Source organism: Triturus cristatus, chromosome 8 (genome assembly GCF_964204655.1).
Source record: "Triturus cristatus chromosome 8, aTriCri1.1, whole genome shotgun sequence".
Taxonomy (NCBI): domain Eukaryota; kingdom Metazoa; phylum Chordata; class Amphibia; order Caudata; family Salamandridae; genus Triturus; species Triturus cristatus.
This window is the reverse complement of record NC_140591.1, coordinates 145,063,797-145,090,282: the sequence shown is the minus strand read 5'-3', so window position 1 is coordinate 145,090,282 and position 26,486 is coordinate 145,063,797. Positions and strand designations below refer to the sequence as shown.

Genomic DNA, 26,486 nt, shown 5'->3' with positions numbered 1-26,486 from the left:
TACAACCAAAAGAAGACATTTCCAGAGTACAACATCGTGGCACTTTGCCATGCTATAATTGCAGTAATTGTAATGCCATAATCAAGGGCAACGAAATATTGCATCCCACCAAAGGAACAGTCATAAAACTACGAGTAACGGGTACATGTGACAGCAACAACGTCATATATATGTTGAAATGCCCATGTGGCATAGCATACGTTGGACAAACCCAGAGAAAAATCAAGACAAGGATCATAGAACACAAAAGCAGCATCAGACTCAAGAACACTAAATCCACTGTAGCTACACACTTCAACCTACAGCACCACAATCCAAGCCAACTGCGTTTCTGTATACTAGAACAGGTACCAATCCTTCCAGGAAGAGACAATTCTCAACACCTCTTACAAAGAGAGATATTTTGGATCACCAATCTGAACACCCTACAACCAATGGGTCTGAATGAACGGCTAGATCTCAATTGTTTTCTATGAAACGTTGCCAGATTACATACCCCTTTGATCATGGACTTTGACTCACATTGATAATTCACTTTTCAAGAATATTTTTTTGGTTTCATTTTTCACTTTACCAGGTATACTTGTTTTCTCGTAAATACCTTGTTTGAAATCTTATGCATAATCCACTACACACTCATCAGGTATTTTCTGTTGTTTCAACTTCTTTTTTACCCTTTCCCGGTTTGCACATCACTTTAACTTTATTGACACCGCTCGATGAACACGAGAGCGTCGATACTTGCTATACCAATTCGAGACCGCAGTGAAATTGAATATTTACTCCACTTTAATGATAGTGACCAAGTTAGTTATTACACGCGTCTAAAATTCTTAAGTGTAATTATTTTAACATGAAAATAGAGTGGAGTTCGCTCGGGTATAGTCTTTCTTCACTGTTGGTGGTCACGTGATCACATTACCGTCATATCTCCCACACACCGGGTTCAAACTTTTTCGTAGAAACTCGAGAAGTTTTCCGAAAGGTTACCGATCGAATTGTTACAGCCTTATATTGAGGTAAGCGAGGACACACGTGTGACGTTCGTATCACCAGTTTTTATTTTCGTTGATTAATACACGTATACGTTATAACGTTCCTTCTTTCGTTTTTCAGAAAAGTTTATTTTATCGATATCTGTGGTTCTTTGCGACATGCATTAAAGATTACTAAGAACCTAGTATTCAGGTCAGAACTTATCCCAACTTATCGGCAATACCACAATACACAATCTGATTATTTGTGAGCATGCACGCTTTGGTTTCCACGCACGAACTTATTTCAGTTTACTGCCGACTTCGCAGTATCTAACCTGATTATTTCTTGAGCATGTACTTTACGGTTTCCACGCATGAATTTTTCGTACACGTTATATTCTTTTCCTTTGGGATTTCACCTTTATTAACCCAAATAGTACCTTCGTTTGTATTCAAATTCACGAATCAACTGATTAACCTGTTAGCTCACCACTCCATCTTTCACGTGGTCCGGCACTCTTGACCCTTCATCTTTACCTCTTTCACCATTCATAACCTCGAAACATCATCATTTACAGCATGAGAACAATGCAATTGAATGTTTGTTATTTTGTGTTACACCCTGTTATATGTCATTTGCTTGATGTTTTCAGCATACAAGTCCCCTGAGGAAGGGTTCGCCCGAAATGCATAGGGCAGAAATGTGATGAAACTAAATCGATTGATTGAAATTCATGAATACCATAGTATGAATATCATATGAATTTCTAAAAGAACTTTTTGAAATAAATGACGTTTCAAAACTACGGACTTTACAACCATTGCACAATTATTTAAACATTCCAACAAATACCGGTGTGCTGAGTAAGAGACGTTATCCCTACGGGAATTAACGCATTCAACTTCAAGTTCTCCACAATTGCCATAGGCCGGACGGGTGGCGCAGGCAATAAGTTTCACACAGCCGAAACAAAGCAGGGCACTCTGGGTCAGATGCACAATAGCCATACATTCGCAAGCCAGAGTGACACCATTCAATTGGCGCCATAGTTTATCACCAAAATTGTCTGCGCTGATGTCTCGTTGATGCCACTAATGATGGGCATGTTGCTTAAGTTAAGATATAATCACCCGCCCTTTAGCCATGGCAGCCTGGCAGGTGTGGAGAGTTGTCACCTTACAAGTGTGCTGTGTTTTAGAAAGTTGGGAAACACAAGGGGCAATAACGTAGTAAGGAACACTAGACATTCTCAGATCCTAGAAAGGGGAGGTAGCTGGCCGTACTGTTCACCCCCTGTTCTCACTGACTGGTCTGCCCCTGGTATACATTAGCAGACGCCTGGCTTAAGTTTGAGGGACAAGTCCAATGTGTCACATTTACTGAACGTCTAAAAGTTTTCTAGTATCTCACAAGCTTGCGCAGGCTGTGGTGTCCCCAGAGTTTGCAGCAGGTTAACATCCCCACCTTGCATTCAGCATACCAACAGCAAAATTATTGATAGAACATGGGAAACGCCTTCCCACATCTGGCACCAGAACACAAGGTTAGTCAGGTCCAACTTGTCTGTTGGGCGACTTGTGCAGGGGAAGGCTCACTACACTTCTTGCACAGTCACACCAGTTCGGAATTGAAGCATTGCCTTTGGTATCCCTGGGCATGTAGGAAGTCCAGACAAGCAGCCAAGGGGTTACAGAGCAGGTGCACTCTGCTCTTAGCATAGTATATGTCAGGCTGCATCACCTCACCTAGGAAACAAGCACTTATTTGGGTTCTGGGTTGGACCCATACAGGACATCAAGTAATAATTGATCTATGCTAACTGCTGGTTAAGATAATTTGATTGGGGAGCAATTGAGGGCTACAGGTGGCCATTCCTTGCTTGAGATAGATGATAGCGTTGGGCCGCCCATAGTACTCGCTTACTGGTCCGGTGGCTACCAGGCCATTGCATCGCAGGTTGGGGGGTCACCGCCGGTAAAATCCTATGGTGGACTAGGAGGGTACGAGACTGGTGCTTAGGAAACCCTGACGGAGCAGAGGAGATGCTGGCAGTAGGCCCAGCACTCCACCAGTTCTCCCCCAAGAGTGGTATTAAAAGTATCCCCAATTTTCACCATGTCAACAACACATAAGAAGGCTTGGATACAGTTTCACCTCTCCAATGAGCTACAGCTGGCTGTCCCATTGCAGGAAAACAGCATAGACTGGTAGGGGACAGGTCCCCAACACATCCTGGCCATCCACTTTGCTGTTCACAACAACTGTGCATGTGGGAGTCCAATTACCTGTGCATAGTTCATTCAGATACACAGTATCATTTCAATGTAAACAATCGCTGTAGTTGCAAGTTGCAAGCATGAGATTCCCCCAAGGTCAACTGGTCACATTATCACCAATAAAGCTGCCTGGGAAGTCTGGGTGCAGTCACCACAGATCAAACTGAACAGGTAACAGTCGTCAGGAATGGACGGATGTTGAATTGATTGCCCACTTAGCAATATGACTATTGTACAGGGGGATGGCGGGTGATTCAAGGGACACGGGTGGTGTGGCGACAACGCTAGACGGTCTGCCTATGATGGGTAGGAGGTTCAGAATCACCAACCAGAAGGGTGCCAAGTGGCAAAAAACAGTAAATAGGTTTAATATATGTGTATCTTTGGCCTTACAGCTGTGTGGAGCCAGTCTCATTTAGAGGTACGCTCAGGTGAAAATTGTGTACCTCTTAAGGTTCTCATGACCAATGCGGTTTGTGGTATCTCCCAGCAGATCCACTGAAGGTGTACTGCAGCTAAACATGAAACTGGGAATCTGGGATTCTGACATTTTTGCGGGTTGAAGCATCCAGGGTCAGAGATGGATAACCGGTACTGTGCATCTGTGATCCGACGGCAGTTAAGCAAGCGGGGTGCACTGCGTAAGTTGTCACTACACGAAAGGGTGAGGTGTCGCTAATAGTGGGCACAAATATTGTTTCAAACCAGATTTGACACCATTAAGGTGTTTACCAGGGTTTAGCAATCAAAGGGGTCTGTGCAATTGTCTGGTCAACGGGGCAAAGTAAGTGCACCCCAGAACCAAAGGTAGGTGACATGTTGCTGCAGTTAAGCTCAATTGCCCCGCCCGGTTCGCTATATATCAGCCACGCTGGGTGGGGATGCTGTCAGCCAATATAGTGTGCTGCTGTCCCAATAAATGGGGAAACAAGGTGTCAAGCACAAAAGGCTACTATGTAAAAAGAACATTTGGCACGTCCAGTATTAAAAAAAAAAAAAATTTAACGGAGCAGGTAATTTTCCACTGCTGGGGCTACACAGGATGGGCAGTGTGACCCCCCCCCCCCCACCCCTATTTGGGAATAATCTAGTATGGGGGTAAAGTAGGATTTAGTCAATCCTGAATATTAGGCACTATATTGCAGACAGTGCGCACTGTATTAAATCAGACAGATTCACTAAACTGGTATGCCTAGGGGGTTTCACCAGAGAGGGAACTGAGAGGGGGAAATTCCCATTAGGAATAAGGGATGCATGGCAAGTGCAGGAGGACACCCTTGCTCATTGTCACATATTTCTAGTTATGAACATTTCTGTGCGTCATGATTTAGCAATCGAAGCGACTGTGCAAATGTTAAGTATAAACCTTCTCGCCCTAATAGCCAAAGTAGGCAGGTGGGTTGTGGGAGCGGTCACCTAACAAGTGGGCTGCTGTCCCATAGATGGGGCACACAGGTGTTCAGGCACACACGGTGCTAGAAGGACGGCAGCTAGGTGAGATCAGCAAATAGATGGGGCAATGTAAGCCATGGTGTCTGAAATTGTCCCGCCCAGAGTTAGAAAGGGGCTGAGTCATGTGAGGCAGTGGAACTTTCCTGCAGGAGGGTGAATAGTTCAATGCACAAGTTCACAGGCCAAAGGGGCTTTGGTTTCATCAGACACTAGCTGAGCCAGGCTAACGATAAGGGCTATTGTGATATAGATGGGGTCCACTTGTCACCTGTGGAAATGGTACTGTTCCTCTTGGATTTGCAGGAGGCCTTGAAATGGCAGGTTGCAGGTGAGAATATAGCTGTGTTGGTGGGGGGACTCTGGCGGCGATGGGGGCCACCACAAGAACTGTGGAGGAGCTACAGAGCGATCTGGAAGCGGATGGGTACAGAAGGGTACCTCTGCACGAGCACAATAGGGGTGTCAGAGCCAGATACCAAGAGCTCAGGGCAGGTTCCTGGAAAAACGCATCGGCGCCCCATTAGTCCTTCGGGCGGTTGGGGGTCTGACCAACCGGGGGCTTGCCTTGCTACACTCCGCCCTAAAAGGAGCGTGAGTAATAAGGGACCAATGTGTCACGTAATCCGGGAAGAGGATCGCACAAAAGGTGTAGCACTGATTGGGTTTCCCACAGTGTTGGCTCATCAGGCGGGCAGGGCAGCATAGGTTGGTTACAGCTGCCTGACCTTGGATCGCCCGTAAGATAACCCACCATATTGCATACTTTTGTATGGAATAAACCTGCAGCAATATTTTCCCATAACTAAGTTGTGTTGTGTATTTATTTATTCATGCATGCTCGGACTGTGGGTGGGGATGTTGCCAATAATGGCACTATGTGCTTTGATGATGTCAGCCTGCTTTTCGAGGCCTATTATGTCATCACTCAAAGGATGGCCCCTTTAATGCCTCATTTTGAGTTGGCAGATGCCCCATCCACCCAGCTCCTGGTTTTCCCACTTGGAAACAAGCCATGGTGGCACCAGGCAGTAGAACATATGAAACATGCCCCTGACATGCTGTAAAGATAATCCTAGTGCATCTGTGAAGATGATTTTTCATTAAGTAAAACAAGCACCTGCAATGGGGGGTTGTCTTTGAAAAATAAAACAATGACAGACTTGGGGGCTGGCCAACCTTGTGGTGAAAGATATGTTGTCATGTTGGTAGGAACAACGCCAGTGGAAACTCCCTGTCAAAGATGTGCAAACTTTAAATAGGGCGAGGCAGCTGCTGCTGCTTCTGCAGAGGCATCATAAGGAAGGCAACTAGAAATGAAGGCATAGTGCTGTGCAGCGAGCAGGGATTCTGCTATTAGAGGCAAACCATAGACCCTCACACCAACGTGTGCCTCACCCTATTAACATTTGTATCTTAATTCTTCAAAGAACACGATTTCTTCTACAATAAAGGACTTCCCACGTCTGAGACATGACCTCACCGGCCTACACCTACCCTTTTCTCCACAGCAAAGCAAAGCAAAGGGTTTATAAATAGAGATTTCACACAGGAATACTACCTTGGTGTGAATGCACAGTAACATATAAATCAATGTATTACACCTAATGGTATTTCTTAATTTGATTTCATAGTGAAACTGTACAAATGTTGCTAATGCACCACTTTCTTATCAGGCAATTATGTATGGTTGGGCAAGATTTATAAACTCAGGAGCTCATTTACAAGCCCCCGGAGCTTCACTTTTGACTTCTGGCAATTAAAACATCATATTTACGAGGTCACGCAAAGCAACTTTATGTGGATTTGAATGGCCTCATAAATATGGTGCAAGGGAAAGTAGCACAAGTCGCTGTGTTGCCTTACTCTGCGTTAAGGAGGCGTTCCATGGACGTTACAGTGGGTGTTGCCATGCAACTCCCATGGGTTTTGACGCATTCCGAGATTTACAAGGACTTGTTAACCTGCGAAGGTGTCAAAAATGTTTGCATCCCCAGAGCAGGCGTAATCGAAAGAAAATATTTTAATTTCTCCTCTTTTTTTCCATTTACCATGTGTGCTGCAACGAGGAAAACACCTCTCGGGTTTGCTTTTGTGCAGGAAGGTGTCCCTTCCTGCACAAACTCAATCCTGCATACAGCGCAGACACCCTTGCACCACAGTGGAAGGGTGTTTGCGTTGGAGCTAAGCAACCAAAACAAAGCCAGCACAGTAGGAAAGGACAGGAATACACTGTATGTCATAACACAGCCCATTCCTGCCTGTTTCCTTTTAATGCAGGGAGGCGAAGCGAAGTGACTAACTGCGCTGCCCTGCGTCAAAAACTTGTAAATGAGGTCCTCAATTTTATAACAAATTCCGTAGTTCTGGCACACTTCTAATTACATATTCATAGATATGGTGCACTTTCATTTAATCACAAAAAAACCAGCTGTGGAGAACATTCTTCTTATCACAGAGATAAATAATTCCTATTTGTAAAGCGCAAACATATCATCCCCTTAAGGGTTTCAAGGAACTGGGGGCCTTTGGGGAGATTAAGGGCCAGATGTACGATCATTTGCTTTTGGGACTCGCAAATTGCAAGTCGCAATTTACGAGTCGCAAAAGCAAATGTACAACACTGTTAGCGATTTTCAGTGGGGTCGCATAATGCAAGGTTCATGAATTTTAATGAGCCACTCGTAATTTGCGACCCCATTGGGAATGGCTGGCCCTCCCTGGGATGGTGGCCTGCTGGGCTCAGCAGACCTCCATGTCTGGGACTGCTTTTCAATAAAGCAGTTTTTTTTTAATGCAGCCTGTTTTCCTTAAAGGAAAGCGGGAGGCATTTAAAAAAATAAAAAGAAACGTTTTAGTTCATTTTTTAAGGGCAGCTAATAGTCCCTGGGACCACTGCCTGCCCCCAAAAAATATTTTTGAAGCCAGTCACAAAGGGGAAGGGATCTCCTGGAGACCCCTTCCCATTTATGACTCCATTACCACCCTCTTGAAGAGGGCGGTAATTTGAGAGTGTTTTGCGACCGCAATTGTGGTCGCAAAACATTCTTACATAGGGTAGAGACCCGCTATTAGGAAGGGACGCCCTTGGCACGCTCCTTCATAATAGCGACACGCAATTCCTAATTAGTGAGTCGCAATTAAATTGTGACTCGCTACTTTGGATTTGTATATGGCCCTGTAACATTTTGCATGACCAAACGGGTCGCAAACCCGTTTGCGCATGCAATTTAAGGTCATCCATCTGGTCCTAAATGAACCATTGCCCAGAGTCACATGATGCTAAGCTGAGCTGCTGCCAGCGCCGAGGATCGAACCGTGACCCCTGCGCTTTGGAGTCAGCTGCTCTGGCCGCTGCGCCACACCTCTCCTCATGACAAAACAAAAACTCTAGATTCCAAAATCTACCACAAGCTGTAAAAATCAGCATCTCCTACGTCATATCTGGGGATCCAACATAGAGGTGTGCTATTCTTATTAAGGAATTTGGTATGACTGCTATACACAATGGGGGATATTCACAAAGGTTACTTTACATATGAATAAATCTACACATGTAGCTTTACTCTTACACTTTTGAGTAACTTTACTACTTTTGGCTAATCACTGTTTATAAGTGTAAAGATACTCAGTGTAGACTTACATGTTCCTGCCCCCGAAACAGGGGGTGAAGTCAGAACAGACATTAAATATTTATTCATTTATTTTTAAGTTTTATATAGCGCTAGCTAGACCCGAAGGTATCAGAGCACTTTACCTATAATGCAAAGATCGTTTGATTGAAGTACATACATATATACAGAGAAAGAAAATCGTTAAGCACTCAAGATAGTTACAGTGTGAGGACATTAGAACGACATAAGTAAATGGAGTGGATGACATAGTAGACAGCTGAAATGGTTCATCGACCGCTGCAGTGGGTCTAGTCGGATTGGGTGTCTGCTTTGGGAACATAACTCAGTTTGTGTGTGTATTAAAGTATTTGTTGAGCAGTTGGCATTTAAGGTCCAATTTGAAGCAGGAAAAGGAGGGGTGGCAGCAGAGATCTCTAGGGAGTGAGTTCCAGATCCTGGGTGCATTTCCAAAGAATGAGCGTGTATGGGGGGATTTCTCGTTCAGCTTGGTAGGTATGAGAAGAAGTGGGGGGGAGCTTCCCAGTGTCCTGGCTCTTCCTACTTTCGAAAGTTTGGTCTCTAGTTAGTTGGGGTTGTGAGTGTGAAGGGCTTTGTGGGTGATGCAAGCAGTCTTGCAGATACATCTTCGTTCAATGAGAAGCCAATTGAGGTTCTTGAGGGCCGGTGAGATGTGCTCAAACCATTTAAAACATGTGAGGGGCTGGACAGCCTTCTTGAGAATTGTTTTTAGGGGGGCAAGGTGAATTTTCGGAGTTCATGTGAAGATGGTGCTGCCATAATCCAGTTTTGAGAGGACTAGAGATTGCACTACCATCTTAAAATGATCAGGGGGAATGAGCGGTTTAATGTTCTTGAGGTATTTTAGTGTGTAAAGCGTTTCTTTGGCTGCGTTGTTGATGTGGTCCTTTAATGACATGTTTTTGTCCAGGGTGATGCCCAAGGACTTTACGGAATATGACTATAAAGTTACCACTAGTAGTGACTTTACAACTTTAAAATTCAGCACTCTTGGTGGACTAATCTGCCATTAAGGACAGAGTTCTCCCAGTGGAAAGTATAGGGAAATTAAAAAAGTGTGTTAAACTTTGAAAAAATAATGAAACATTTTTGTATGTTAAATTTTAATGTTAAATAATTTTATCTACGTGTTTTACATTTAGAAAAGTGATTCTGCACCAATAACTCAGTTTTAAATCCATTTTTTGATCAATTTAAGTGTATTTAATTAAGCTAAAATATTTTTTAATGATTTTTAATAGTATAATAATTTAATCCACCCAAAGAAAAAATTTTATAGCTATTTATTACATATAAAAACTTACTAAAAGCTATGTGTAAATTTAATTTAATTAACATTTACAAAAAATTTAATTTACATTTATTTTTAAATTGACAAAAGGTATGAATTGTTTATAATTTATATTATTTAAAGTAAAATAATATTTATTTATCATTTACATTTATTTTTAACATTAAAATGTGATGTATACATTTTTTTTTATATTACAATTAGTTAATTCATTTTAACATTATTTCCTATGGGGCTGCTTCTACCATCATTATTTGTTATTGGAGGGTTTTGCAGCACCTGTGGGTGGCCATGATTTATACCCTGGAGCACAGTCCACCAGTCTGCCCTACTTAGAGACATCTGCCGGCCTGGTCAGGACCTCTGTGCTTTCATTGTGCCACAACAGTGGCTCCTTTCACAACACTGAAAATTTGCCGAGCTGGCTCCATGTATGTCATGTCCTCTCAGAAAACTTTTTTTTGTAACAATTTTTATTAATTTTGCAATTTTCAAGATTAATGCAAGCTATTGCAGTCATCAATGCTGCTGCATTACTAACGGTGGGCGAGCCACTTAGAGCTCAAGTTAGGTTTGAGCCTGAAGCCGGCTCTGGTTCGGCTCAAGGTTCTGTTGGATCCTCAGACCCTTAACGAGCCGATCTTTCATGTGGCTTCTGCCTGCCTTCCTCTCTCTGCCCAGGATGTGGCATTAGGTCCAGAGCTGCAGACTGTGCTAGTCTCGGCATCAGACCAACATCCAGTGATTTTGGACAAATCACTTAATCTCCCCATAAATAATGTGCGTGCCCTTGTGTAAGTAACTGGTGCTCATTTGAAGTTCTCTAATTCCTTTGGGTGGAGTTTGGCTGTGTTTCAAATACTGCAGAAAAATGAACTAAGAGGTAAAAAGAAGGTCCTAACATAAGGGAAGACAAATAAAAAAACATTTACTCACTGATTTGTACAAAATGAAACCAGCAAAACAGATACCTCTCAGCTTCCATCTCAAATTGTGTGAGTTTAGGCAAGTATTTTATTTCACTAAAACTTTTTTCTTCATTGTCACACATGAAAGCACCTTCAAATATGTGGGTGTTCAGAATACCAGTAGTAAAAAAAATCACTCTTAATAAGTACATCTCACTTCTTTGCTTAATTGTGCCCTATTATTATCAAAGCTTCCACCTGTTAAAGATGTGAGAGCGTCACTGGTGTTAAGATTTGTAGGGGTGCACCATATTCACTGTTAGTCAGCACCGCATATAATCCACGAGTGTTTAGAATTATCATAGAAATATATTCGTCGATATAGAGGTGTAGAAATGTAATCAGGCCCTGAAAGAAATAAGTGGCCATCAGTTACTATGAAATGTATTTGTATTACAGTTAATGTTTAAATCTCTGCAATGTTGCGATGTATTAAGCACTTGTGGATCATGTTAAAAATTAGAATGTAGGTTGCTCATGTATAAGTATGCCAAAATAATGATTGTAATGTGTTTAGTTCGCAAGGCCTAAAACGTCCATGTAAAAGAGAAGGCCTAGTCGTTCCTTATTTTAGCTATGTTTATTAGGCTGACAGGGCTTTTCAGTAAAGTTTAAATTGCAGTGAAATGTAAAACTTCTTGATGTGTGGGGTTTTTCCGTTCCCTATTTCTGTTGCAGGTGCAAGGACATTTAGCTCGTTAGTTAGAATAAGTCTTTGTTGTAGGAATTGAGACAGAAGGAGTAGACCGGAGGGGAGTGAATTGGAATGTGAAATTGCAACTCCTGGTACAGACGGAGCCTGAGACCCAAGGTCGAACTAATGAACAAAGAAAGATGAAGAAGCCTGGATGGAAAATCACGGAAGGAAGACCCGCTGGAGGGGTGTGCCGCAGGGCGTGTACCAGGATTTTGGGGTTTTGTATTAGGGACAGTGCCCCGTGGGTTGAGCAGATGAGACTTAGGAGGGAGGCTAGAAGAAGCATCATAGATCGAGCTCTCATTAAGTGAAGACTTCTTAGGAAGTTTCACTGCTGACACCTTTTATGCTTTCCTCACCTGAAAGGGAATGTTATGTAGGGATGCCACTTTAGAATAGAGTAGGGACAGAAATGCTTTGATTCATGACTTCGAAATATGACATTACGATAGTCATTTTGTACCTGATGCTTTTAGAAGCTGTAATTCTTTTTATATGCAGTCGAATGCGAATACTTCGTAGAGTAGCATTTGTGTTAGTTCCCATTTATCTTGTGTGCCTTGTATTGAGGTGCCTTTATATTCAGATGTTTTTGCTGATAATAAAAAGTCAAATTCCCAGACTTTGAGTAATCCTTTATGAAGAATGTCAAATTGCGGTAAATATATTCTGATAATTGTGTTTCGTCCCTCTACGCTATCAAGCAAGTAAAAAGATCCTGGCGACCTGAGTGGGTTCTTGTAGATAATTGAGCAGAGACAAGATTTCGGCTTTCCCAAAGAAATACCCTTTTTTTAATTTTGAAGAGACTTTATCATATTTTACATGATGTTTATTGTATGATTTGCATAGCAAATATCTTCAGACCTGGGCTTGTGCACAGGCTCTAAGAGCCGAGCCAGACCATAGACGCGGCTTTGGCTCGGCTCTCCCTGTTAATTTGTTGGCTCGCCCACCTCTAGGCATCGCTGTCAGATATATTAACTTAAAGTTCGAATGTAGCTGAAGAGAGGGGGTGTGATGAAGTCCTTGTCCACTGATGACTCACCTAGCCTGAAACATACCGATAACAACAGCTGTCATTTCATCAACAGTTAATCACTGTCTTGCAATCTCGCGCCAATATTATATTTAGAAAACCAAACGCCTGGCCAAAGGGGACATCGGATCCTTCAGCGTCAGCTTATAAGTGACGGGGTGGGATGGCTCAACAATGTCAAACAACAACTTTTACTTAGGCCTTATTATGTACATCGCTATCAAGGGAGGGCCAGTGTTGCCTTAAGATTTTTGGGGGGCCTCAGGAAAGGCATACTTTAGGGGACCCTGTCCAGAACATCTTTATATTTTTTCACCCATTTCCTGCTGATTCAAGTCCCATGATGCCAAACAAAAGTAAATAATGCATTAAAGGTTAAGTTGGATAAATAGACAGATGTGAGGAAGAGAGGAATTTCACTTCCCCAGGGGCCTCTCTGTATGGTGGAGGCCCTTGGCATTTTCCCACTTTGCCCATGCCGTAAAACCTCTCTGGGATGGGCAGGCCTGTAGTATCATCTCCCAAGCCAAAGCAGTCTGTACACAAATAGACACATAGCAGCAGCTGCGGTAGGTACAGAGAGGTACATACAGCAGCAGGTACTGAGAGGTAGGACACAAAGACATATTGCCACCGGCTGATGTGTACAGAGGTGCGCAAAGACTGGTGCCATGCAGGTACAGACAGTTCTGGGTACAGCAGGGCTCGTATAAAAGGTCAGACATCCAGAGCAAGTGGAGCAAGGAAGGCACAGTCAACTACCCAAAGGTACAGCCCGGCAATTGCGGGCATACGAAGTCACAGGCATTTACAACTAGCTACAGGCACAGGCAGGTGACGTTATCAAAGGACCGAACATGTACCAACCTGCCCAGGTTCAGAAAGCAGGAGGTGATAGGCAGGCAGGTTATAGGTAAGTAACATACAGGTAAAAACAGGCAGAAGACAGACAAGCAGGAGCTGTCAGGCAGGTAAACACATTTAGAAAGAGGAGGGTTTTGTTAGATTATTACAAGTGAAAGTTGATGCAATGTTGTTGTTGCAGGTACGTTCTTACGTCAGAACGCACCTGCATGAAACTAAATAAAAGGTGTTTATTGGCAGAGTAAACCACCCAGGCATGGGCGTCCGCGGGGGGGGGGGGCAAGGAGGGGTGCTTGCCCCCCCCTGGAGCGCCCCTCCTTGCCACCCCTGCGGCCGCCCATGCTTTTACGAGCGCCTTTTGTCCATAATTCCGAGCCCTGCAGGGAGCGGAGGTGTTCCCTGCCAGAGGCCTCAACTCCCTGATGGGGCGCCTCGCACTCCTCCTCGCAGCTCCTCCCGCCCATTGTCATTCTGTCTGTGGCTGATTATCACAAACAGAATGACCATGGCCAGTTTGAGGTGCGCGCCACAAGCACCAGTGGTTAGGTCTGGACACCAAGACCTCCTTTTAACACTGTGTAGCCTGAGAGCAAGGGGTCTTCTGAATGAAGTTCTGCGGGAAGTCGATGCATAGCCCGGATTTCAGATCCCGCTAAAACGTACACAGACTTGTGTCAATAACATATCTATCTGCCAGTATGCACCCTATCATGTCTGGCAGGACGTCCCAACCCTGTGTTTTACTGCCTCATATGCCCCTGTACCCCACTCTCCGTGCTCACTGCCTTATATCCCTCTGTACCCCACACCTCGCGCTCACTGCCTTATATCCCTCTGTACCCCACACCTCGTGCTCACTGCCTTATATCCCTCTGTACCCCACACCTCGCGCTCACTGCCACAACATATCCCTCTGTACCCCACACCTCGTGCTCACTGCCAGAACATATCCCTCTGTACCCCGTACCTCGCACTCACTGCCACATATCCCTCTGTATCCCACTCCTCACACTCACTGCCTGATCGCTCACTTTACCCTGCCATTCATCTTCTATGTGCTCTCTCCCCTACCACTTGTTCTACCTCTGTTCACCCCCTTACTTCTTTTAGTGCCTTACTCCTTTCTCAATACCTCTACTTCTTTTCCTCTTCAGTAAAATCTCTCTGATACATCTCTGCACTTCCTTTATATCAACGCACCCCTCTACCTCACCTGTCTACCTCAGTCTTTATTATTTCCTCTTCCTCAGCTGTCTCTACCTGTCTCTGACACACCTCTCCCTCTCTCTACCTGGCCCTCTCACGTTCTACGACTGCGTTATTCTCCCCTCTCCAGCTTTGATTTACCGGTCTCTGCTCCTGAATCTTTTTCTTCTACACCTCACTTCTTTGTCTACCCTTCACCCCTCGCTACCCTTCTGTTTGCCTCACTACGGTCTTTACCCGACCCACCTTTCACTGCCTCTTCCCATTTCGCCTCCCTCCTTCACAGCGCTCTCCTAGCATGCATCTGTTTCTCCCCTCACCACCATGCCTGCCTCTACCCCTCCTTACCTTTCTAACCAGCCTAACTTTCTACCTTCCTGTTATTCCTGGTAGTGAACCTTTCATTTCACCCCTCCGGTTGTATTACCTATGCATTCAAATTGAGTAGGTCATTGCTGTGCTCCCAACCCGTCATCGAGACCCAGTCCCCTAGCCTCTCAACATGCCCAGATATAACAACATAGTGAACTTCATTTAAAAAAACTCAGAAAAGGAAGAAAATTACAAAAAGATCACAATTCATCTTTTATATTGATTTTATCTGAAAATATTATTTTTGTTTGTTTCTGTAGATTTCATTAATTTGATACAAAAAAATAAAGGAACATACGATTTTCATTTAAACACTGGCAACACAAAACTACTGTCTTGCTCCAAAACACATAAGCAGTAGTTGATGACACTTTTTCACAGATATGTACCATCCACAGTTGGTCATATATCAAAAACAATTGGTATTAAACAATTGTAATTTCCGCAAACATCAAATGAAAATTATTTGCATCAAAGAAGTGTCACAGCGTCGACGTTTCGGTCTCCTATCTGAAAGCTCAATCACCGAGACCATCCTCAGGACCAAAGTTGCACCACGTATCTATCATAGAAATATATACATACATTTAATAACAACCATTTCTAACACATACCAACATCTGAGTTCATACATTTGTATTGTCTATACACTTAAGGAAAACAGGTGTATCCCATTTTAACCACCCGATATAGTGTATCAGTGCCCAGTCCCCAACACCTATGTAAGCACCAACAAAGTATGCCCACTTCAAAAACAATAATACTCCAAAAAGCGTGCAACGTGTCAGTCCAAAGTACCCGACACCAATCACACCACCAAAAATAATGCGCCCCAAAGTAACACCAATCGTGAATATATCTCTCCTATAAGCAAATAAATAAATGAATAAGCACTTACTCCCTCATTAACACGAAACCTTTCAATCTCGTTTTTTACTTTTTAGCGATCTTCTACCACGGAAGCACTAAATCAAAAACCAAACAGAACACAATCTTCAGCAACAATCATAGAAACCATCACTATGTTCACGGGCGGAGCAAACACTCAAAAACCATCCTCCCAGCCCTTACTTACAAGAAAGCGGCAACTCTCATCTGCGCTTCTTAAATCTGCAGCGAAACACAAAACAAGTCAATTAAGACTCATCCCCTTACCTTGCACAAGGGATATGTGTCGGCCAGTAGTGTAATACTCACTTCTTACTCCTACGACTCAGCTTCCCCTGCTAACCTCGCCAAACAAATCCAAGAAGCAACCTCGGGCCAGAAGCGGGAGTTATTTAAAAGGGTAACATCCTGTCGATCACCGCGTACTAATGGAAAACAAGTCGGCCATCTTTAAACGTAGTCTACTTGTCCATAGTATTAACGTCTAGTACCAGGGATCTGATTCAGGGTCATACATTCTAGCATCTAGTGCGAAGTCGCTCACCGGGTTAAATCTAGTTGTGACTGACATACAATGAACCATGTAGAAAAATATTGAAAAATATTGACAAATCTGGAGAAGCCATACCAAGTGGGCCTACAAGGACGCACTAATATAGTAAATACAGAAAAGTTGCAATATGAATCTTTGAATCCAATTAGGAGAACTTAATAAGCATTCAAACTTTTTGAAAGAACTCACATCTGGAAACCTATGACAAATGGCAAACGTGTCGGCCATTTTAACATCGTGTAAAAATAATTTAATTTATGTATCAATGATCTTGTGTCTCAAGTAATGAGCTATGTAAGAAAATGTACAGAACAGAAAATCACAGAAACTCATTAAAGGAAGTCATATGTAGGCACCTATGACCGTTGGCAGAAGAATCGAACATTAGCTTCGTATAGACCTAGCTTATATACCAATAACGTTATAGTATATTAAGCAGTACAAAAGGGATCTCTCTAGCTTAAGTAAAAAGATAGTGTTCCAAATATCATGAGGTTCAACTATCATACTAATTAGATCAAAGGTGGTATGGCCGCAGTGAACGGTAACTAATAACGGGGCTCATAGGAAACTTTGAATTGCAGAAACACAGCCCCTATAAGGCCATATACGGACCATCAAACCCCAACAAAAGAAACCAACAAGGAGGCTATATAGTTCATAATGTCGCCAAAGTTTGCCATTCGATAAAAGAATTTAATCCCATCTCTACTGTTTTGGCTGACCAAATCCACCTGTTTTCCTTCAATGTAAGTAAGCGATCCACATTTTGTCTTCGTTTTGTATTTTTAACACTCTCCAACACAAACCATTTAATATCTAACGGGTGTGCTCTTTTTCCATGTAATGTTCCACCATAGGTGCAGTTACAATTTTGCATCTGATGCATGATTGGTGTTGAATTATTCGTTTTTTAATTTCCTGCGTTGTTTTACCAATATAGTATAAAGCACAAGGACATTCTATGCAATAAATAACATTCTTAGAGAGGCAATTTGAATGTTGTCGCAGTGTCCATTCTTTTCCATTAAGAACGCAAGATTTTACCACCGATGTTGTGGGGCAGGCTGTACAATGCCCACACGGGTAATGGCCAATTATCGGTGACAACCCCCATAGATTTGTTATTGTATTGGGGACTGGTTCTTTATATGCCTTAACAAGAGAGTCCCTTAGATTTCTAGCTCTCTTGAATGCAAAACGAGGTGTTTTGTCAGCTGTGGTTACCAGACGGGAGGATTATTTCAGAGAAGCTAAGGTGCTACAAACTAAATTGGTGATGAGAGGTTATACGTACAGATTGGTCAAACGCTCTCTTAAAAGAGCCTGGTATTACGATCGGGAGGCACTCTTACAGAGTAAAGACGATCGGGCATCCACACAGGAAGCTATTACCTGTGTTACAACATTTGGAACTGAGTCCAATTCCATCAAGAAGATAGTGACAAAAAATTGGCACTTGATCCAGAAGGCAGAACCACAGCTGACAACACCTCGTTTTGCATTCAAGAGAGCTAGAAATCTAAGGGACTCTCTTGTTAAGGCATATAAAGAACCAGTCCCCAATACACTAACAAATCTATGGGGGTTGTCATCGATAATTGGCCATTACCCGTGTGGGCATTGTACAGCCTGCCCCACAACATCGGTGGTAAAATCTTGCGTTCTTAATGGAAAAGAATGGACACTGCGACAACATTCAAATTGCCTCTCTAAGAATGTTATTTATTGCATAGAATATCCTTGTGCTTTATACTATATTGGTAAAACAACGCAGGAAATTAAAAAACGAATAAGTCAACACCAATCACGCATCAGATGCAAAATTGTAACTGCACCTATGGTGGAACATTACATGGAAAAAGAGCACACCCCGTTAGATATGAAATGGTTTGTGTTGGAGAGTGTTAAAAATACAAAACGAAGACAAAATGTGGATCGCTTACTTACATTGAAGGAAAACAGGTGGATTTGGTCAGCCAAACCAGTAGAGATGGTATCAAATTATTTTATCGAATGGCAAACTTTGGTGACATTATGAACTATATAGCCTCCTTGTTGGTTTCTTTTGCTGGGGTTTGATGGTCCGTATATGGTCTTATAGGGGCTGTGTTTCTGCAATTCAAAGTTTCCTATGAGCCCCGTTATTAGTTACCGTTCACTGCGGCCATACCACCTTTGATCTAATTAGTATGATAGTTGAACCTCATGATATTTGGAACACTATCTTTTTACTTAAGCTAGAGAGATCTCTTTTGTACTGCTTAATATACTATAACGTTATTGGTATATCAGCTAGGTCTATACGGAGCTAAGGTTCGATTCTTCTGCCAACGGTCATAGGTGCCTACATATGACTTCCTTTAATGAGTTTCAGTGATTTTCTGTTCTGTACATTTTCTTACATAGCTCATTACTTGAGACACAAGATCATTGATACATAAATTAAATTATTTTTACACGATGTTAAAATGGCCGACACGTTTGCCATTTGTCATAGGTTTCCAGATGTGAGTTCTTTCAAAAAGTTTGAATGCTTATTAAGTTCTCCTAATTGGATTCAAAGATTCATATTGCGACTTTTCTATATTTACCATATTAGTGCGTCCTTGTAGGCCCACTTGGTATGGCTTCTCCAGATTTGTCAATATTTTTCTACATGGTTCATTGTATGTCAGTCACGACTAGATTTAACCCGGTGAGCGACTTCGCACTAGATGCTAGACTGTATGACCCTGAATCAGATCCCTGGTACTAGACGTTAATACTATGGACAAGTAGACTACGTTTAAAGATGGCCGACTTGTTTTCCATTAGTATGCAGTGATCGACAGGATGTTACCCTTTTAAATAACTCCCGCTTCTGGCCCGAGGTTGCTTCTCGGATTGGTTTGGCGAGGTTAGCAGGGGAAGCTGAGTCGTAGGAGTAAGAAGTGAGTTTTACACTATTGGGCGACACATATCCCTTGTGCAAGGTAAGGGGACCAGTCTTAATTGACTTGTTTTGTGTTTCGCTGCAGATTTAAGAAGCGCAGACGAGAGTTGCCGCTTTCTTGTAAGTAAGGGCTGGGAGGATGGTTTTTGAGTGTTTGCTCCGCCCGTGAACATAGTGATGGTTTCTATGATTGTTGCTGAAGATTGTGTTCTGTTTGGTTTTTGATTTAGTGCTTCTGTGGTAGAAGATCGCTAAAAAGTAAAAAACGAGATTGAAAGGTTTCGTGTTAATGAGGGAGTAAGTGCTTATTCATTTATTTATTTGCTTATAGGAGAGATATATTCACGGATTGGTGTTACTTTGGGGCGCATTATTTTTGGTGGTGTACTTGGTGTCGGGTACTTTGGACTGACACGTTGCACACTTTTTGGAGTATTATTGTTTTTGAAGTGGGCATACTTTGTTGGTGCTTACATAGGTGTTGGGGACTGGGCACTGATACACTATATCGGGTGGTTAAAATGGGATACACCTGTCTTCCTTCGGTGTGTAGACAATACAAATGTATGAACTCAGATGTTGGTATGTGTTAGAAATTGTTGTTATTAAATGTATGTATATATTTTTATGATAGATACGTGGTGCAACTTTGGTCCTGAGGATGGTCTCGGTGATTGAGCTTTCAGATAGGAGACCGAAACGTCGACGCTGTGACACTTCTTTGATGCAAATAATTTTCATTTGATGTTTGCGGAAATTACAATTGTTTAATACCAATTGTTTTTGATATATGACCAACTGTGGATGGTACATATCTGTGAAAAAGTGTCATCAACTACTGCTTATGTGTTTTGGAGCGAGACAGTAGTTTTGTGTTGCCAGTGTTTAAATGAAAATCGTATGTTCCTTTACTTTTTTGTATCAAATTAATGAAATCTACAGAAACAAACAAAAATAATATTTTCAGATAAAATCAATATAAGAGATGAATTGTGATCTTTTTGTAATTTTCTTCCTTTTCTGAGTTTTTTTAAATGAAGTTCACTACGGTGACTATTTAATTAATTAATATAAGTTGAATAAATCCTCAAGGTTTACTATTGTTTTGACATATTATACCCAATCCCTTGGGGTGAAGTGGGTTGCCCTATTGTTGTATGCAGATATAACAACAAGCATTGGCATAGTCAATAGGTCTCGCCTTTTGGACCTGCTGCAGAACTAAATACTTATAAGGTCCCAAAGGCGAGACCTATTGGCTATGCCAATACTAGTTTTTCTCAGCTTGGCCTGAGCATTACCCGATCCTGATTGTCTGCCATTTTAGCCCCACCCCTATTGATTAACATTAGCCACGCCCCTTCATTTGCCAGGTTAGCCCCCCCTGGAAAAATTTCTGCGGACGCCCATGCACCCAGGTACTATTTTACACATTATGTTGAATAATACGGTGATTACTGCCTGTGGTTAGGAGAGTTTTCTGCATATGTGCCTTTCTCTTCGTGTTAAAAGTGGGAATTTTGCGTTCATTTTACGTTGTTGAAAAGGCATCGCCAATAAAAACGAGTCAAAAGCACACTGGTTTTTAAGCAAACTCACGAGGAATCAGCACACCTATTATTGTCTGTGGTAACTAAACAGCCTCTGAGAAATATTGGCACTCACAAGAAAATACTGTTAGTCTGCGAGGAAAAACTACCCGAGTGTGTAGACAAAGGAAAAGTACGGAACTCGGCGAACTGCGGGGAGGTGAATATTCGGGAACTAGGCACGAACAAGCCGGAGCCCTGGTTGGCATAACATTTAAAATCAGGTCCTATTCCTCCCGCCCTTTTCTCTGTACTCACAGTTCCTGCGGAATGGGGGAGGTTGTCTTGTCTTCTGAATGTTGTCCTTGCCCATCGTGGGCTCCCGTTCCTGACTGGGACAGTGTTTCCTCCGCCTAGGGACCCCCTGGGAGCCTGCAGTCCTCAGCGTCGTGTACCTCATGAGATGCTGAACTTAGGTCGCCGTGCCTCCGGGTGCACGCCCCAGAACATCACGTCCGGGCGGAGAGATGTCAGGAGATCCCAGACCCTGAACCCTTTCGGAGACCTACAAACGTTCCAAGGATCCTTGCTCTGGACAATTGGTTGATAGTTTAAAATCTGTGCTCAGTCAGTCCTTGGCCGCTCTGCTGACAGCGCATAAAGATGCTAAACAAACTAATGTGATATCGGAGCTCATGGGCACCTGTCCGAAATGCTCAGAACCGAAGCCATGCTGCCATTCTCCAGCGACGTCATCACTGCTGTCATGTGCTTGCATCAAAAACGGCAGAAACAACGGGCTCTTGGTTGGACAAAACTCGTCCTGCTGTCAAAGTGTTGAGTTTTGCACCTAAGTGTCACAAGCGCCTTGATCCCAGGTACAAACGTCACGTCCATATTCACACCAATGTATATTCTGATAACTATGGACTATGCAGAAAGGGAAGCTCTCTGCGGAATAACCGGATAGATACATCCAAAGGCCGGAGCTGCGTCAGGTTCTTTCAGTTCCTTCATCTGCTGAACAGCGCCTCGTGAATGCGTGGGAGTGTCTCGGAGCTATCGAGGCGCCGTCGCATCCGCCGACTCTCCTCTGGTCTCTGCAGCCCCTGAAGAGAGCCACTCCCCGCGCGCGTTCTTATAAGTGGAGCAAGGACCCTCAGGGCATCACGTGGGCATTGCCGAGCACTCCCGTCCGTGATGTGTGGAATCCGACCTCAAATGTAATAAGAACTGATGGCGTCACAGAGAAACCCCCTTCCGCCAGGGAAGTCCAAATGACCTCTGTTGAGAATGAGATATCCAAGTTGGCTCCTGTCCTTGCACCTGGTAGAAAAAGGTTACACAGGTTCAGTCAGGTCAGGAGCATTCCTTCGGCCGAAGAAGACCCGTGACAAGGAACAGAGAACAGGAGCAGACAGACCACAGAACCCGAACGTGTCAGGCACTGACAAAGAGGAGGGACGCCTACGAGAGAGGAAGATGTAAGTGAACATAAAGACAAATCACCTTCGATGGATTATCGATGATTGGACTTCACTTTCACATTTCAAAAGTGAGATCAGAATGAAACACAAAGCACGTCCTGTCAGGCAATGTTTGTTCCAGGCACATGTTATATTCTGACTAGTCGGTGCCACACTAGTTAATACTTTCAGACTGGCATCACAGGTGTGTCTGGGGTCTGGTGCAACAGGTACACGTGCCCTGTCCAATGCTCTGCCTCACACATAACTCTAGCGCAAAGGTAATCCGAGCCCCAGACACAATTCGTTTTTTCTTTTTTCCTGATCTGAGCATAATATTAGATAAAGATGACGATACCAAACAAACACTGTGAAGCTTGGAAACCACATAGTCACTTCCTCAATCTAATCTTAATCAAGGCTGAATCCCTGCCCACCCCCCAAACTAAAACATCACGCATGCTAACAGCTGCATCTTTAAAATAAACACTTTAGGGGCTCCGCGCAGTGGAATCCCAAAGCAGCGCATACATTCTTCTAACAAGAATGCATAAACAAACAGCAACACATGCACGCCCCGTAATTTAGCACCATATGAAATCCAGAACGGCTGTAAACTGCACAAGATGGCCCTGAATTCAGTCGGGAGACGGGTCTCCAGCAGGGAGCGGACACAACACATCTCATCTGTACCCAGAGCGCGCTGGCCCTCTTTACGAGGGGTGGGGGGCCATATATAATATTTCCCTCTCCCACATTAACCGGGCTCTCAGGGATTTCGGAGGGGGAATAACAGGGATTATGAGATTTGGGGGAATAACAAGCGTAAATGCGACTTCTTGTACCCATTCCTGCACTCTCTCCCTCGTTCTTCCACCCAGAGATCTCTCCTGCCTGCAGAAGGTGAAATCTACCGGTGCAATACACCTGAGCAGCGCTGCTCTCCCTGAATTAATCCTTCTGGGGGCCCCATAACTTCTTTCACTGGGTTGATGGAAATTAAAGGGACGCCCAAGATTCATATTTGGGAACTTTGCTCCGCGAGTGCCTTTGTGATATTTTTCATTGCTATTTTTCACAAATCATTTTTGATGAGTTGACAGAAGTTCTCCCACACTAAGACAATCTGTTTGCGAAGCCAGGATGCAGACGCGTCATTCCCTTGTATTGCGTCACCTGCCACGCGTTCCTTCACGCCAGTCCTGTTGACCCCAGCATTGACCTCTTTCCATCCTGCTGAGATACCTGTTCCATTCTACTTTCAGGCGGAGGAAGTAGGGGTGGCAAAGAAGCACAGTTGTTTTCCTCGGCAACTTCTTGGAGTTCTTTTAATCGTAATGTTTGTGGACCTCACACATGTAAAATAAAGGGCGAAAGTAAAAACGACTAAAGGTAAGTTTGCAGGGGTAAAACTGCAACACAACTACGACGTTCCGGGAAAATTATCTCATAAAAACGTTTTTTTATGAAAAAATGTTTTTCTTAACAAAAAAAGGTTTGTGGAAATTGACTTCCGCAAGCAGCACTGGAGCACATGCAGACTGCCCAAAGTATAACGTTTTGCAATTTCAACCCCTGTTGAGGGATACCACACTACTATTACGCCTACATATGCTTCTATCTTGCACGCGGCTTTAGTTTATAGGTTCTCTTGTCTTGCTTCTTAGCACTGTTATCACTTTGATGCTCCTACACCCTCACATCAGCCCCTTCCCACAGTGCACCCCGTGACGTCACTGCTTCTTGCATCGTTTGCATTATTGCTCTCCTCCAGAGTAGTATCTACTGTTCCTCTGTGCCTTCAAGACGGGTCTGTACAGCCACCTAGCGGTGCCTTCAGAGGACTCACCATGACCACAGATCCTCTGAGGTCACAGAGATCACCAAAGCCGCACTATTTACAGAAGCGGGCACCTTTTAGTGAATTGAGCACCAAGATCTGCCCATTTCCCCAAAACTCAGAATAAATGCTGTTTATTGCACACAAACAAATTCTAAGCCCTGATGCATTGAATATTATTGGGTGTGATTCAATCAGACGTATTCGGAATAATGTCCTTGGCCACCAACCGTGCGAGTCAAGGTGGTTTAGCGCACCACTCTACCCGCATTGTACGATGTACATTCAGCATACATTGCTACAGGCGTTTAATTGTTAATAACTTGATAAGCACTGTGGCCCGTATTCGGACAGTATAATTCCAGCCACTCGGGTTAGGTCACTGCTGATCTTACCATTCTTAAAATGATATACTGTGAGCTAAAGACAGGCAGGTGGAAAGTGTTTGTCCCTCGAGCGCATAAGACTCCAAATATATGTTATAGCATGAATTATAAAGCAATATATGAAGCCAACGTTTAGGTGGTACCACCTTAGAGCACTTTCAAAACTGAAAACTCTTTATGACATCTGGATCTCAAAAATCTATTTTCTTCACAGTCAAAACCTTTGCAACATTATTTTAGATTATTTTAGCAATCCAACAGAAACTCCTGTATGAAAACTTTTTAAACCAACAATGTTTATCTATTGTGAAATCCAGGTGGTAACATTCCATTCCATCGTTTATTAGCTTTTGTGTGCCTTTACAGATGAGCTGTAAATATATGAAATTCACTCATGACCCCAATCCAGTGAAGCAGTTCAGCCTAAATTGTTCAACAACATCCTGCCTGGATGTGAATACAAGCAACACTAGATGCATGTGGATTGCCCCTGGCCTTAGTAAACATGGGAAGTGGAATCCCCACAGGTCCTGCCCTCCATTGAGTGAGACTCATTAAGATGACATTTCGTGATTCATAGGCGTCCCAATCCTGCAAAGAGACATTTGTTTCCCTTGCCTCGGAACATTCTTTGTTCTGACCCGGAACCTCTACATTACTTAATATGAATTTTGTTCTCTTTACATTTTTTCTTTTCAGGGGGGTGTCTTACATCCATGCATTAGAAAAACTCATGCTTTTGTCACTCCGTACCTCTGCAATGTAGGAACTTTAAAACATCTGAAGATGCAGGCCTTCCCCACAGCACGTGCTTCTTCTCTACCATTCCTCTTTCGCACCATCCCATCCCCTGAGTGCGTGGAAGCACCCAGCACCCACCTGTCTGTGCTACTGCTGTTATTCCTATTAAACAGCCAGCAGAAGCAGAATGCTCCTCAAGACATAAAGTCACCTTGCATAACCCCTCCTATCCCACACTCCAGAAATAACAATTTATTAATCCAACTGCACATGGATACTGTCAAACACGCTTCTCCTCTGAAACACGCTCCTCCACGCTGCACCCCACTGAGATCATCCTTCAGTCTTTGGTCTCTCAAAGACCTCATCACATCCCATATTCCCTCAAAGCCAACACCTATGAGGAGGGTGTCTTACCTCTATCCTCCATCAAAGCCCTCTCTGGAGAAGCTCTGTCACTTCTATTCACCATTGTCAACGCCCCCTTTAGTCAAGGCTTCCTCCCTAAAGCTCTCAAGACAGATCAGATCCTCACACTCCTGAAGTAAAGACTTATTATCACTTAACAGATCCCTTATTAGCCACCTAACAAGACCAACACATTTCAATATAACCTCCAAGGCAAAACGTAAAACTTGCAGGTTACATCACCTGTTTGCAAACAGTGCACAGCTGACAGACATTTTACCAGGATTGTAACTGGTGGCCTGCAAATGACACAAGGCTCTCTGCAGTGACATCATTAAGACAATGAGCCACCTTGTGCAAAATATACATCTGTGACCGCCATGATACATGTAATGTTCTGCAGCAGAAACATGATTCCTTCAGCAATTTTATGATGTTTCAAACCTATAACCAGATCTCTCTCACTCTCTCCCCCCACACACACACTCACACATACACACACACCCTCTCTCTCTCTCTCTCTCTCTCTAACAGTTTGAATGACCTTTGCAGTGATAGCTCTTCCAATAAGGTCACTTCATGTGAGGTAAATGATGTCAAAGGTCACACGAAACCACTTCTTGAGTTCTTTTCCAGTGTATCCTCAAAAATGGCTTAAGGGCCGCCCAGTGGTTGCCAAAAAATGATATCTGGGTCCCTTACTCAAAAATGTCTGGACACCCCTGATTCTAAATTTAGCTTTCCACCCCTTAAAGCACATCTCCTTGGATTATTCGCTTTTTGCACTTTTTGTGCATTGCTCCTGTGCTACGCCAGCACTCAAGAGTTCCAGTAAAGTGGCATTTATTGTAATGGATTTAATAAACTATGCTATAAAGTATTAGAAGTGTGTAACTATATTTAAGCTAGCCCTAAATCTGCGCCAGAATTCCAAAAGGAAAGAAACA

General features: G+C 43.2%; 1 protein-coding gene across 1 annotated transcript in view; it reads right to left on the bottom strand.

Moving 5' to 3' along the window:
- LOC146801701 (T-lymphocyte activation antigen CD86-like) overlaps window positions 1–21,815 on the bottom strand; it is a 274,430-nt gene extending 252,615 nt beyond the window's left edge. The window contains exon 1 of the mRNA XM_085621164.1: window positions 21,017–21,815. Coding sequence (XP_085477290.1) covers window positions 21,017–21,158 — 142 coding nt within the window. The 5' untranslated portion in view covers window positions 21,159–21,815. The remainder of the gene's footprint in view (window positions 1–21,016) is intronic.
- Window positions 21,816–26,486: the final 4,671 nt, after the last annotated feature.